General features: G+C 38.3%; 1 protein-coding gene across 2 annotated transcripts in view; it reads right to left on the bottom strand.

The window, feature by feature from the left end:
* The window catches only part of klhl4 (kelch-like family member 4), a 38995-nt gene that overhangs the window by 19580 nt on the left and 3816 nt on the right, over positions 1–15599 (bottom strand). Inside the window, exon 1 of one of the 2 annotated variants that reach the window (XM_072662888.1) lies at positions 13205–13793. The exons of the other annotated variant lie outside the window; for it this stretch is intronic. Within the exon in view, the coding sequence (XP_072518989.1) occupies positions 13205–13629 (425 nt within the window). The 5' untranslated portion in view covers positions 13630–13793. Of the gene's footprint in view, positions 1–13204; positions 13794–15599 lie in introns of those variants that run through there. 2 annotated transcript variants of the gene reach the window in all.

Below are 15599 nucleotides of genomic sequence, written 5' to 3'. Positions count from 1 at the left end.
GATCTGCATATGTGATTTACTACATGCACTAGGGTCCTCAAGTCATTAATATTTTAAGGATAATAGTTGCTGATGATACAGAGGCTGTTCACAGCCTTAAAATGCAATTAGTAATTACACTTGTGTTGAATTTTATTTAAATGTATTACATTTTTTTATTAACACAACCCATAGTAGCCTAATGATTTAGCCAGCACCAAAACCTGCTTGTTCGGCTTAGAGCTCATGCCCTTCTTGGACCTGATGTTGTCTTTTCTCGGCTGTTTTTCTTTACATTAAATAACTGGGAAATTTATCGCTCTGCCACTATAACTGTTCTCAGGCACAGGGCTGGGTGTGCTGAATAAGAAATAAGGTGCTGTAAGAGGGGTTATAAAGAGGAGATTCATTACGTCTGTATCGGCTTCAAGAAATGGCAAAAGGACTTTTTTATGTGTGCCAGTATCTGAGGACCTAATTGCTTTTGTATTACTCTCTCAAAGGCCATAACTTTACTGACAATATTTACTGAGTATTAAATATAGTTAAAGTATAACTCCCTATAACTCCAACCTAAAATGCACCAGAGCTCAGTCAACACACTTGTTTACATGTATATTTTGGAGTTGCATTAAGGTGCCATATTGTCATTGTACATTCATTTCTTCCTTTATCCCAACTTGCAAAGCCAAGGTCAGCCTTGCTATAGTGCACCAGGCCCTGCTCAAGGGTCCAACCAAGTTTTAACCCTACATTTATATATAACAAATACTATAAAAATATTAATATTAAATAATCATAGAAATGCAGTACAGACTAATGGCATCTAAAGGGACCAAGCACAGGATAAACCAACCATTTCTTATCATCATTGCTCATCTGCTTCTATTGTATTGTTATTATTGCCACATAAATGCCACATTATGTATTATTTCTGTATTGGTATGTATTTGGACCAAGGGAACTGACCTAGAAGTATAAATGCACCCTGATTTACAAAACAAGTTGCTTGCATTAGTTAATAGTTCTATAGGGAACCAAAAGTCATTCTCTTGTATCTTTGTGCCAAAGTAACCTTTTGGCACCTCTTTGGAGTGATTCTTTCACCATGTTTCAAAGCCAGGAACCATTTTGTCACCATTTTTAAATGGATATTTAACCATAGCATAAACCATTATTTTAAATAATGAACAACAAAAAAAAAACATGCCAAGATCTATTTAAATGTTGCAGATTGAATTCTGCTCAGTGGAATACTGAACAGGATCCTCCCACACATGGTAAGTGCAGTAGCCTGCACTCCTCTCCATGCTAGCTTTGATACTTTCTCCAGAGACAATTCCTATAAATACTTCATAGTGATACAGATATTCAGTGCAGATGCTTGCTGAGCTTTAATATTGTATTTTTACGGCCCATAGGTGGTCTAATTGACACATACTTTAATTAATGCGCAAGGCAAATCTTAAATGTATAAATGGAATTGTCTCACTGCATGGACAAAGCAAACAGAGTCATTAGTCGTGTTACAGAATGATTGATGCAGGTCATTATATCTCCATATCACAGAGATGTCTGTGCAGTTATTGGATTTGCATGGTTTAAGTTGATCAATACCTAGTGGGTGGTTGTTGCAGTTGCCTGAAAGTAATAAATCTGAAGAGCTATGCATGATGGTGTGGCTGATCTTGGTGAGTGTACAAAACAATTGTTGTTAGAATTTCACTTTGTTCTATGTTGGATGGTATAAGGTTAGGCAAAGAGCCTGCACTTGCGAGGCAATGTCGGTTATATTAAGATAATAAAGAGATGTTAATGTGAAGAACCTTACATTAAGCATTGTTTAGACCTTAATCACAAAGTGATTTAGACACATCAAAAGTGGTTCTTCTGTGGCATCGCTCAAACAACCATTTGAAGTACCTTTATTTTTAAGAGTGTACAGTGAGTATGAAGAAAAAGTCTATTATAAAACAAACCATTCCCGTTTGTAAAACTGATAGTCTAAACCGCATTGAGAGTTGTTGTATTTGACATACTCAGTGTGCACACATCAGTTATTAAAAGCCTTCATAGCCCAGGAAGGAGAATTGTTTATTGGTTTATTATAACTATTATTGTTAGTATTGTTGTTTGTTTCGTATGTTATGCCACTTCATATTTTGCTTCGCAACAATCCTCAATATATAATTGCTTCAGAAGGTGTATAAAAGCATTGTAGGTGTCCTGGAGGCAAATCAGATCAGAGTTCCTGGCTTAGAACAGGTCCCACTGTTTCTCGCGCAGTTCAGTAATGTCTGCCACAAAGAGACAAATTAAGAAGGCCATTGACTTGTTCGAAAATGAACTGGACAGACTGAGACTGTTGTTTATATGCACATATTTTGAGGGTAGTTATCATCTCAGTGTTTCTCTCAGGAATTGTCAGCTACACATATTTGCAGAGCAGTAGTTGGTAAAAGCTAGCCTGCAGACAGGACTCTACTATGTAATTCAAGGTTCTCGTATCAGAATTTGTGTCAGCGTCACTGCACACATCTTCTGCACTGAGCTTGGATATGCTTGACCTTTCAAGAAATAGCCAGTGGCAAGTTCCAATCACACACTGATGTAGCCCAGAGCTATTTTATTTGGCAGGTTTTTATTCCTTGTAGTATCAACAGCCTGCCTCTGCCTCGTTTTTTGAAGCATGCTCTACTTTCCAAAATGCATATCGAACTTGTCAGTGTTTTTTTTGTCAGAACAGAGTGTGCCTTTAGAAATCGTATTGCTCTTACAACAAAAATGTTAAAACACTCCAAACCTGCATATATTGTGGCCAATATTTTAATATTCTGTTTTCAAACACCAGGCCAACTGAATCTTCAGTGAAGTGTACCATCTTAAACGCCTCCAAGCAGTGGCCTTTGAGCAATGCCATAGAAGAACCAATCATGTAAGAATCATGTTTGTGATAGAAATGTGTGAGGAGAAGAACATTTACAATTGGTAAAGAACCTTTTAAGCAAGTGCATGTTCTTTATGTTCCTAATGTAACTGTGTTTAAGAATTTACAGCTTAAACATGGACCGTTTTGGGGCCCTGAGGACCTGTTCAAGCAACACTGCATTAAACCCTGAGCTTAATATATCAAATTCCTTTTGGCGTAGACAATGTAATTCAATATAATAATAATAAACACACAAATATCTGACACTGCTTTAAGTACAGAATATGCTACAGAACAGGCAGCTGCACAACTGTCTTCACAAGTAGCCAAGGTTAAGTTATGTCAAGATTAAACACTAGACCCCTAATGATCTGTCTAGTTCGCCCAAAAGACGAATCCAAATCCCTCCCGAAAAAAGGAAAAAAAAAAGGTAAGGTAAAAAAAGAATGTGAAAGAAGATGAATGAACTCTACTTTTAAAGAGGATTACAGCTACCCGCGGTCCCCCATGGCAATGTGTTGCAGAAAATCTTTATCACCCAGACAGCTTGACTGGGTACATATTCCTCCAGATCATTTTCCAGCTGTCCTTTAAAGTCAGATGTACTGGGTACAGAGGGGCTCAAGCTACTTTTTAGACTGCATCTGTATTCATGTAATCCCTGGGATTTGTGCTCAAAGAATTATTTTCATTCAGTGCAGTCACTCTGTTCCAACAATCAAACAAAACAGCTAGTCTGTTGTGGAGATAAATTTCAAGTCATCAGCATTCAGAGAAAGCCCTGTGTTCCTGGAGGCATTTATCATTTTCTCTGTCCGTCACCATGGGTCGAAATAAACAGATTTAGTGTTCTTTGATGAAAGCGTATTAAATGCTGCCATAAAAATACCATTTCGACCACATTATAAGATTTTAGTGTAGACACAGTAGAAATAGAACAAACCAAGAACCTACCCTTAGTTTTACTGTATAAGAGACTGGAATGGAATTACACGTAATACATAATCAAATCTGAATAATTATGTATTGCACAATGTTGATGTAAGTGTACCTACTCCTCTTCTAACTGATTTTGTGTGCCACTTAAAACCATTAGCTATTAGCCGTAACTACTCTTCCTACACTCTCTGATGAGTGAACTTCGCCATGGGAGCCAGTATGGCCCTTTTGTGTCCAAGAGCAAATGAAAATTGCTGCTGCTATAGTAATGAAAATAAGGTATTGCCTCAACATGCCTTAGAAGCTATTTATGAATCCCACTTCTCATAATGGAAAAAGTTATATAATTGTAAATTCTGTCTTGGCTGAATTGAGATTCAAAGGTATCGCTTGCCTCAAATTGATTCATTCCCCAATGTTAAAGCCTATATCAGAAGACAAAATAGCCGTTTGTTCATATCTAAAACCAGGGTGTACTGTAACCTGCTGAGACATAGCAGTTGGATTTTAAATCGAGTCAGGCTTCATATCACATTTTGATGAGAGGTGAAGATAGGGTCTGTATAAGGAGATTAAACTGGCATTTTGTGCAGTAAGAGGATTCGCAAGGTCTGCAGCTTCTGCTTTGGTATTCTCTACTCTGCTGTGCTGCTGTATGTTGCTCCACAGGAATCAAGAATCTGCAATACCTATAACTACATTGCGCTTCTAACACCAGGAATGCTATGTCACTTTGCTGAAGCTGCAGTTAGCTTTTTCTAAAGACGTATAGGATTGTTGCTTTTATGAACCTGGTTCTTTGTGGTATAGAAGACCTATCACGATAACAAAATTTATCAGGATTTTTTTCAAATATCTTCATATTGCCCTCCCCTAGTGGTCATTTTTTTATCCTTACGACAACACAATTGGCAAAGATTGTAGTGTTTAATGTGCATCATTGGATATTCTCTTTTATACTCTTTTATTATATAATGCAAAAGCATTTCAGATGCCCATTTACAGTCTAACCAGAAATAGCACTGACATGATTCCACTCATTCTTTATCCGATACCAGCATCAAAACCAGCATTATTAGTACTGTACAAACATTTTATACATTGAGCTAATTGTATTTAATAACTTCATATCAATGTTATGCTGTGGGCTCCCCATACAGCTGCGGAGCACAATAAACTTTTACAACACTGCTGTAAATACATACCCTCATGCTCAATCTCTGTCCCAACAAAATTATTTTGAAGCCTTTTTTTCTGGGTATCTAGAAGTCAGCTACTCAGACACTAATACCTAGTAGGAAGGAAGGAGTACACAGAGATGCCACACTAATGACATCACATCACACAGTAAGTAATGTGTTCTATTTCAGGGTAGATTTGATACAGGATTAAATCAGATTCATTTTTTTGCTTCCGTTTTTTTTCTTGATCCAGCATTTGCTGCTGATATTTACCTAATACTGATACCTATCAGTACTGCTATGTCATATCTAAACCTAATCTGACACAAACATACAAAGTATACTAAGTACAAAGTACCAAAGCTAAGATTGTTATAAAACTAAGATTGTTCTGCAAAGAAACAGTATCAAATGCTGGTTGATTAATAAATCCGATAGCAAATACTGATTCAGTGTATCAGATCACTACTAAATCACTATCAAAATAACAAAAATGTCCTATGAGCAACCCAACCAACTTCACCGTCTCATTTTACTTACAATACACAATACCAGTGACACTATGGTTAGACAACACTATGGTTACATTTTAACTAAGATCTACAAGACAGTCTAATCTAAACTGCTCATCTTCTATAGACGTCATACTTGATTTGAGAAGAGAAAAGATATTTTATGCTGCTAGACTGCGCTGCACACATTTTGAGAACCCCAAAGAATCTCACCAGCCAGAAGCTCATGCCAAACGGGTACAGAGATGAAAGGCTTTTTCACGGTATCTAGCTATCGAGCCCTGCCTGTCACTCTTGTTCTCGCTGCTTTATTCAGCTGGGAATAAGCAGTACTATTGTGTTTTCTTAGAGCACTTAGACCTATTGTGTATTGTCTCTTTTCATTATTGACACAGTTCACGTGTCCATATCTTCATGGATGAATCAATGAATAAACGCATTAATTCATTAATGAATTAGTGACTATGAAAAAACAGAGATAAAATAAACTATGCAAAATCTGTTATTTTAACTGTAATGACAATCCAGTATGATTACAGGATTATTAGGATTGCTAATATCAGTCAGATTTTCATCTATATTCTTTAAAGCAAAAGGTAGTCAGATGTTGATGATGTGTGCATGTTATGTTTCCAATATTACAGTCTCAGCAGCTGCCAATTATGGACTGCTACCAATTAGATAGAGGCTAATGGGCATGTGGAAAGGCTGAATCATAATTTGATTGAATGTGGAGCCCATCACAGCGTTAGTAGGATTTATTGCTTGGCTTTACTATATTGAATCCAAATGACAAGGAATCCTGACGCATCAATACTTCCGGTAACAGCTGCGTGTCAAGAGACAACTGTTTACTTCAGCAGCAGATTAAGATTTGCGCATTTTCAAAATGGATACGCATATGCATGTGTGCTTTTTTTTATTTTGTATATGTTGACATCATAGACACTTCTGTTGTTACCATAACTGCATAAATACCTACAATACCCATTCAAATTGATGTCAAGATTCAGATCATTTGTCTGATTGTACAGAGACCACACCTTACTATAGTAAGCCCATGTCCATTATGCATAACCTGCCGTTGGATAAAACAGTGCATAAAAGCAGGTATGGAAACAAGTCCACAATAATCAGATCTAAACACACTTGTTTAACCCAGACGAAATGATTGCTGAAACAAAATTTGCAAAGCCTTTCTCCTGCCAGTATAATTTGTTGTTGTTTCTTGTGCCTTTTAGGCAGGGTTACCATTTGGCATTTTTATTGAATGCATTCAGATTTTGCCCCTATTCCTGATTAGTCATCAAGTCATCAAAAAGCCACAGACGTGAAGCATACTTGGCATGAATCATGATGAAAAATGCTCTCATTTTTTTCCTTCTGTTGGAAACTTGAAATGTTTCATTATAATAATTTATGAGTTTGAGTTTTCTGTATTTGTTGAAATTTCCATCAGTAGCAAGGCTGTCCTGGCACATTACACGTGTGGAGTGCTCTTCTTATCACAAAAGCAGGAATCACTTCTCATTTCCACTTGCCTAAAGCCCTCTCTTAAATATAGCTGAGTATGTTTTGCTTGCCATTCAGTGTTAGGAAAAATAAAATACATCACAGCCCGTGCTAATGTTCCCTACATATATCACATATGATGATCACATAAGACTCTGAATAGGAAATTGGACATTTACACCATCTTTTAGAGTATTTTATTTCACTGAACCTGAACAGTGACATCCAAGGCGACGTTTTATGACGATACCATGAATCTCTGCTTGAAATGAAGCTCGGAGATCACATATGACTTACTGCTCCCACTAGGATAAGATGGTGTCATTATTTTCCAAGGCAATTCACAGTGAATTGAGATATCATTCACAGTAACAGCTGCTGACTCAAACCTCCACTGTTCCCCTTATTAAAGGGTCAGGGCCGAAATTCCTCTCACACAAGGTGCTTCATCAATAAGGGAGAAAGGGGTTTTGTCGGTAAGGGCGGCTCAGCAGAGGACTTTAGCTTAAAAAAGGGTCTGACTTTCAGCACTGGTGTAATAGTAACAGACAAATTATTTTATTACTCCGTTAATGGTTCAGTCAGCCAGTGACATCTATCGTATAATAATTAACGACAGTATGACTTTGTGCAACAACAAATTAAATGAATGTGATCTGGATAAATAGATCATCCAGCGGCATTGTAGGTTACATCTGTTTAGTATTTTTCAGAGGTTAAATGTTTCCCAAAATAAGCCAATATTGTTTGGTGATTGTCCTGTACATGTCTTCTGATTGTGCGGTATTCCCTTTTGTACTTTCTCATTTCTTCCACTCAGTTTTCTGCTCCAGGGAGTGTGTCTCACTGTGATTCCATTTCATCACACAGTTTGTCCTTTGATCCGCACAACCACAGCGCATTCAAATATCACTGTTCAGTTTCAAGCAGAGAACAAAAGAGCCCTTGTGGCGGGCACATTCTTTGTACTGCAAAATTGCAGATTACTTAAGGAATGAATTGAATTTAATTGATGAATACTGATTAGCGACAACTAATATGATAAAAAAACTGTCAAACAAAAGCTTTTAAATGCTTTTTTTACTTGTGCAAATTGTATTCATTTCCGCTAATGCCGTTTAGGTCTAACAGTTAGCCCTATATTTCTTTTTGAAGCATTGGGCACTTCAGGAAGGGTGGTACTTGCACTGCTATCCTGTTTGATTGCTCTGTGATTTCATAAGCAAGCTCAAGATGGAATTGTGTTTGCACAGTGCCAGATGTTGTAGTTGCTGTAGACCTTGTGACACTGTTGCAAGCCAACTTGCTGTCAGCTCGACAGTCCAGTAAAACAAATGATCTCACACAGACAAAGTGGAACCCCATGCATTTTTAGGCAAGCAAAAAGTGGAGAGCATATCGCCTTCTCCCCGTGGTCGTGTTCTTTAATGTGTGCTGAAATACACATTTCACTAGAGTAAGCACTTAATGTCACAACTGAAGATGTGCTGAGATGTCAGACTATGAAAGGCAGGTCTCTTGGGCACTTGTGCAATTTGAAATTCCAGATGTTATCATATCACTTGTGTATTTGGGCTTTCCACTATTGTACATCAGAGTTGTACAACAGCAACACCAGTGAAAAAGATGAAGACTCTCAAAAATATCCGTGGGTCCACAGGGGTGTTTTCTTGTATAGCAGTGGGAAACAATAAAACGTGACATCCTTTCTTCTTTTTTTTAGGATTTTAGGTACAGACGACACAGCTGGAACAATATCCTCAAACTCAGAGACAGAGTTCACCGTGCTTTTGAGGGTTACACCCTCAGGGGTACTGTGCGGTCATTTTGGGTGAGAACAAATCTCATCAGCATGAACAGAAAGGAACATTTATCATGTCTCCTACTGAGACTGGTCTTCTGGAATATGACAAATTACACATCTCCACTTTATGATGTGAAATTTAATGGGAAAACCCAGCTGGCACAGCAAATTGGTGTGAATCTCTTTGTCAGGACCACATCTGCTCAGCAACCATAGAACATGTAGCTAAAGATTCTTCATAAGCTATTGCCCTGAACTCCATCCAAATAGAGTCATTTAGAATAACTAAAAGGCTGATTGTGCATCCCATGAACCTCTCTTTAACAGATGCCCCATGACTGGCTTACTGCAGTATTCTCAGCCTCATGAACAAAAAGATAAAGTATTTCTCAATGATAAATTCCACCAATCTGTAAAAATAAAAAAGGCACTTCACATTACATTAGTTAGACAATTCGTAATGGGTCAATAACCATGCCATCAGTTCCACTGTATGTATTATGTGACTCAAGAGTTGACCAGTCACTGACCAGTCACACTCCTCTGTCCTCTGCCGTATAAGCATACAATGCTTTCACCCTCTTTTTCTGCCTCTAACAAAGAAAAATAACTTTAAAAACATTAAACAAATCATGCTGAATAATTCAGGAATTGCAGAAATATTGTTAGAGATCGACAGAAACATTTAAATATAGTACTCAGCATATTTAAATTGCCAGGGTGATACTGTTTTTAAGTGGAATCCAAACTGAAGTGTCACTCACTGTAGGTAAATCACACTGATCTAAAGTGTTGAGCTGGTGGACTGTGTTCCATTATCATCAGAGGACAATCTGTCGATTACACTGACACTGGACTGTTCAAATTTATATTACTACGAATGTAGCACATTTTCCAGCACACTGAAATTTCAGGCAAAACGATATTGCTTGGATGAGTACTATGAACTCAGTCCTTTTTCATGAGGGATGTTCTTCATTAAATGTCCTCAGGAAGTGACTGAAGAATTAAACAAGCACTCATGTGTGTTTAGTAAATGACTCTCTAGTGCACAACTAAAACTGCTTTGTCATAACCACAATTAGTGCTTGGTGATTTTCACGATTAATTGATTCAAATGGAAGAATAAGCTCTCACCAAGAAAGGTGGAAGGTACAGTTTTGAAAAATCAGATGTTGAACAAATTAATGCTTAATTAATTTAAGCTGTGTTCAGTTGTCACAAAAAGCAGCTGCCCTTTGACATCCATTTGCTGCATCCTTTGTAGTATTGTCCCATATGGTAAAAAGAGAACCCCTATTGGAAAGAAATCACTAATGTGAAGGCCTGAGAGATCAACACTTGTCAACACATGAAGTAAATCTAGAAATGAGCATCCATAAATAAATGCTTTATATATTGTTTTACTGAATTGAGTGATTCTGGGTCTCTGAACAGGTGATGTTAGAGTTTAGTAAAAATTCTGTTTCCCAATCTGAAGAAGGCAGCAGCCCTATTTACTTTCAGCTGAGAAATTTCTCAATACACTAAAGCCTCCTTCTCAATTAACTTTTACATCAAACCAACTAATTGCATTGGTGCACAATAAAGTACATGCCCCTGCCTGCTTATTTCAGCAAAACCTGAGTGGATTGTTGTTTTTCTTGGTGCAGTGAGAGACCTGATAGTCAGGCACTCGTTAATAAATGTCTGGAAATACATTAAATTAACCCTTTGGCCTCATTTCAGTTACGCTGTAACAAACAAATAAAAATCTATTGACTATATGCAACACAAGTTATCTTTATTTAACAAAATATATAAATGTGTATATTTTACATTATATATTAATATTACATTAATATAATACATATTTTATTTATGTATTGTAAGATAATGCTTTTTTATCATACAATAATTATAAATAAAATAAATGTTTGTTTTAACATTTGTAAAAGTGTTCATGTTGTTTATTGTGTTAAGTAATGAAGCTTTTAAGGGTGCCTTTTAATAACAGTGATGTAATGGTGTTTGCTGTGGTGAGCTTCATAAGGCAACATCAATCAACATTGAGTAAGACCATTAACACCATGTAGGCTTTTAGGCCATTGTAGTAATCACCATGAGGTTTTAAAGGGTCAAGCCATGGTAGTGCATAAGACCATTTCTGTTAAATAAATATAACTGAGCAGAGTATCCCTCGGTGTTTATTTAATCTTGAGAATCTGTCTGTTTTAATTGATTGAATCTGGCCTGAAGTGCATTGTTGCCTATTAATGATCCACTGTAAGAAAAGGTTAAAATGTCAAGCTCTTTAACTACAGAACTGTACATTAGAATTATTGATTTTCCCCACTTGAGTCCCAAGCCCTCTCACTATAGTTTCAGATATGCAGTTTTCAGGGGTCCATTGTCAAGTAGCCATGTCAATGGATAAAATCATCAAAAGTCTGAGTTTTCAACAATCACAATTATAATAATTCAAAAAACCTTGCTAATGTTAGCCTGTCTGTTCATATAGGTAGTCTGTTGTTGACCAAATGATCACAGCCAAAGCTACAGTACTGTGGACTGAAGCTTTCATGACTGCAGAAGAAGTGTGCCGCAGCTAAGTGAGTATGCAACTGTTGGTCAATGCAAGTATTGTGCAGTGTGCAAGTATTGTAACCTTTGATTTAACAAGCGAGAATGTCCAGTTATCATTGATTACTGTGCTACAGCTGCTGTGTTTGCCACTGGGCCCTGAGCCCAAGTAGTTACACCACTAAACCTCTGCAGTTAAGTTCAGTTCATTACTCTTAATAAGAAAGGTGTTTCAAATGCTTCTTAGAGCGATGCCATAGAAGAACCACTTTTGGTTCCGTAGAAAATCCTGTAATCATGTAATAGAGACGTTTGAGTGTGACCTTTCAAAGGTCTAAAGATCCTTCACAACACTTCACTTCTTCACACTCACATTTCTATTACATGCTTCTGTATGGAAACATATGTGGTTCTTCTATGTCATCACTCCAAAACCCATTTAAACCACCTTTACCATTTTTAGGAGGAACAAATTGTAGTATCTAGCTACAGGTTTTTAGTTTTTCAAGCATGACAATTCTATTTTTAAAGTTTAAGGCCTAATGCATATTGTGTTTGTTTTTTGTTTTTCTATGGTTTTAATGTATTATGATGATTTTCAGAACTTCCTGTCTTAGGCATTTTTATTAAGATTTCATAAAATGGTTAAGTGAAGCCAAATTTGTCTTTGGTGACATCACCTTATATTGCAGGTCAGCCATGTCTTATCCCTCATGTTTACTTCCTCCCAAAGCATGCAGTGACATTACTCCGGACAGAGCGCACTAGAGTGGCTCAAAGCAGAAAGACAAGCAGGTATTTTCTCCTGAAGACAAGGCACTTAGGGGATGAATATAAGCAGCAGTGGAAGTCTGACTTTATAATCTCATAAATTTCGATCGATCCAGGTGAGCAAATTTAATGCTGTCTTTCTCTGAACTGCACCAATACGTAAATATCACTCTGTGGATAATTCACGCTTTTGCCCTTCACAGTTTTATAGCTTAGCTCGTGCACCAGCGGTCCCCCCAGTGTAATAGTGCTCTCTCTGCAACATTTGATGAAAACTCTGGAGCATGAATGCATTAACATGCACTGAAACCTTCCAGCAGCAGGTTATGAAAATGCAGACATGCAACGAGGAGGGCAAAACTCCCCCCACGAATGATGCTGAATTTTACAGTATGTGGTAGCTGTATGATAAAAGCAAAAGCCTGGGCTGCCTCAGCGGTTGCCAGCGAGATGTCTGCCTAATGAATAATTTATCCTGGGATATTTCAGAGAGCTGTGTTTCTACGCTGCGTGTGCCATGTGAATGAACTATCCCCAGGTGAGCAGTGGTGGCAGCTGCGCGGTGGAGTTGATTGGAAAATGATATCCTCAGAGGACAAAGCCAACATGTTAGATGGTCTGCTGAGTAGTAAACACAGTAAATGAGAATAAAACAAACCCTGTGATTAGTGAGCGTGTGTGACTGGCGTAATCAGCTTGAGGAAAGTGGCGGTTAAATACTGTAGTCTCTACATAATGCTGGTAAAACCAGTCAGGGCTGACACTCCATGAGGCTTACTGTAAATCCACACAGTGCCGTAATAACAGCTCTGCCGCTCAACTTCCTCAGCACAGTCAGATATTCATTACAGCAAGGGAGATATACTGGAAATTTTGGGGGGAGAAAACTGCACCTGTGCTTCATTCCTACAGGCATAACTTAACAGGTTCCACTGTGACGTTAGCTGACAGCTGCAGGCACATCTTCACACGTATGCTTCTCGGTTTCTATTTTTAGCTTGAAGCTTTATTTTACCTGTCTGTAGTTTCCTCCTCGGAAGGCTCCTCTGGGTTGCTCTTCACATGTTCCTGGCTGCTCTTGCCGTCCTCTTTCCTGCTGCTGGCGGGCGAGCTGTTTTTCGGCGAGTCCTCGCTGGCTTGGAAGTGCTGGATGATGTTCTGATGGTGCCATGATTGATTGCCCGGCCTGACATAAACAGGTGTGGGACCAGGGGTGGGAGCCAGGATGCTGTGCACGGGGCTGTTGCTCTTGCGAAGCCCCCCTCTGTCCCGAGAGTGACTCTTGAGCCGGCTCTGGACCGGTGTACCTCGATGGTCAAAGCCCTCTTGCTGAATGTAGCCCCCGCTGCCTGACGATGTCTGCGAGGAATGACTGAACCAACGCCAGCGAAGCCTGAGGATCTGCTTCACGTCAAACTCCTTCTTCCCCGACACCGACATCCTATTTGCCCTCTGCGTGATGCCCGTGGTTCATGGAATCCTGGCAGTAATGAGGCAAAGAGCCTGAGCCCCAGCTTCAGTAGCTTTCCCTCTTTTGTCTTTGTTGCTGGTTGTGGTCGGTGGAGGAATAGTCTGCAGCTTTTGTCTGAGCTTACTCTCTCTCTCTCTCTCTCTCTCTCTCTCTCACACTCTACCCCCCCCCCCACCCCTTTCCAACTCTGTCTACTGCTCCTGGTGCTCAGTTATAGCACATGCATGATACACTCTGTATCTATTGCCCTCCTTCCCTCCCCTCTGTCGCTCCGTGACTCTCTGAGCACACGCGCGGAAAATAAGCCAAAATGCACTTCCACTAACCCTGCCCAGTTTCCAGCTGCTGATGATGTCGAGCAGGGACGGTGCCGAAAATGACACAAAGCAGAGGTCAGATCTTAGTGGAGTAAATCATGTAACAGAGGAAGGAAAAGCAGCACTAGCACTGTCTTCCTCCAGAAGCAGCATCCTCTTTGCTCTAGCTTACACTCTGCCTGTCTCTTTTAGGCTTGCACACATGCACACCCACTCTCTCTCTCTCTCTCTCTCTCTTTCTCTCTCTCACTCACTCTCTTGCACACACTCTCACACAGATGCTCACAGACATACATATGCACTGCACATTCTTCTCATGTCCCATGGGCGACAGCTCTCAAAGCAGCAAAGCATGCACAAAAAGTGAGCCTAGGTGACAACTAAATATTAAGTTCAAAACCCAAAAGAGACCCTTAAAAAGGTTTATATATAATCAATACACATGCAATTTGTTTGTTTGTTTGTTTTGGTTTTTTTGGGTTTTTATTTTTACAAATGAATCAATTAATTTGTCATATTGTTCAATGAATCTTGGCTTTTTGTTAAGTGTACCTTTTATAAATCTTTGTGTCTATCTTATGCAAAGGTTTAAGCACCCCTGACACAGTGTAGAACAAAGAACAAGAGCCTTGTTGCTGTATTTATTTAGCTTTTTGACTTAGTTTGAATCAATTAGTTTTTTTACATTTTGTGAACATTTCATGGTAAATTGATAAATAGAGATGTTAGACACTCAACACATTTTTTAAAATAAATAATATAATATTATTAAGTATATATATAAAATATATTTATATATATAAAATAATAAGTAATTAAAAAAATAAAAATAAACATATGATCCACACATCCTAATGCACAAAAGAATAGAAATCAGCAATGTGTCCTGTGCAAATGTTTGAGCACCTTGCTTGCAAAGGTTTAGATTTTTTTAAAGCTCTCAATGAAAGGGCCATTCTGATAGCTTGGATCATTATCCTGTTGTAGAAGTGATACTCTCTTTAGCTTCAGCCTGTTAACAGATAGTTCTACATTTGCATCCAGGATTAAAAAGAAAGACAAAAGCCCTATTCGGCTGTAAATTCTTCTTCTTCTCACCAATCGTATAACCCCCTTAAAGTAATAATACAATTTTAGTAGCTACATGTTCATAATACATATGTAAGATATATGCCACACTACACAATGTCTTGCCTAAAGCTGACAGATGCGTCCTTTGACTGGTCTTGTGGATTTGACTGAGGTTTGCCACACAATTGAACAAACTGAGATATCTGTGCCATGTACAACGAAACTAAATGCCTCCTCGAGTGCCTCAAAACAAAAATGTGAAAAACCCTTTTTCAGTAGGATATGACATAATATGTATTTACCTATACCAATATTTATGTCAGTTCACACTGGACTAATATAACCCGAGGTTATTTTTATGGCTTGTTTTACAGAAGGTAAATATCCCCAGAATCTTTACTGATGCAGGAGTGAACAGTAAAAATGACTGACATGATGCATTTGATGGTACTAAAATCATGGTAATAATTACATTACTCCACCTCCCCATGTAAAAATAATTCTGTCTAAATAGGGCTTAAGACAACCACATTCATCACTTGTGTTGCACA

This window comes from Salminus brasiliensis, chromosome 19 (genome assembly GCF_030463535.1).
Source record: "Salminus brasiliensis chromosome 19, fSalBra1.hap2, whole genome shotgun sequence".
Taxonomy (NCBI): domain Eukaryota; kingdom Metazoa; phylum Chordata; class Actinopteri; order Characiformes; family Bryconidae; genus Salminus; species Salminus brasiliensis.
This window is presented reverse-complemented; position numbering and strand designations above follow the sequence as displayed.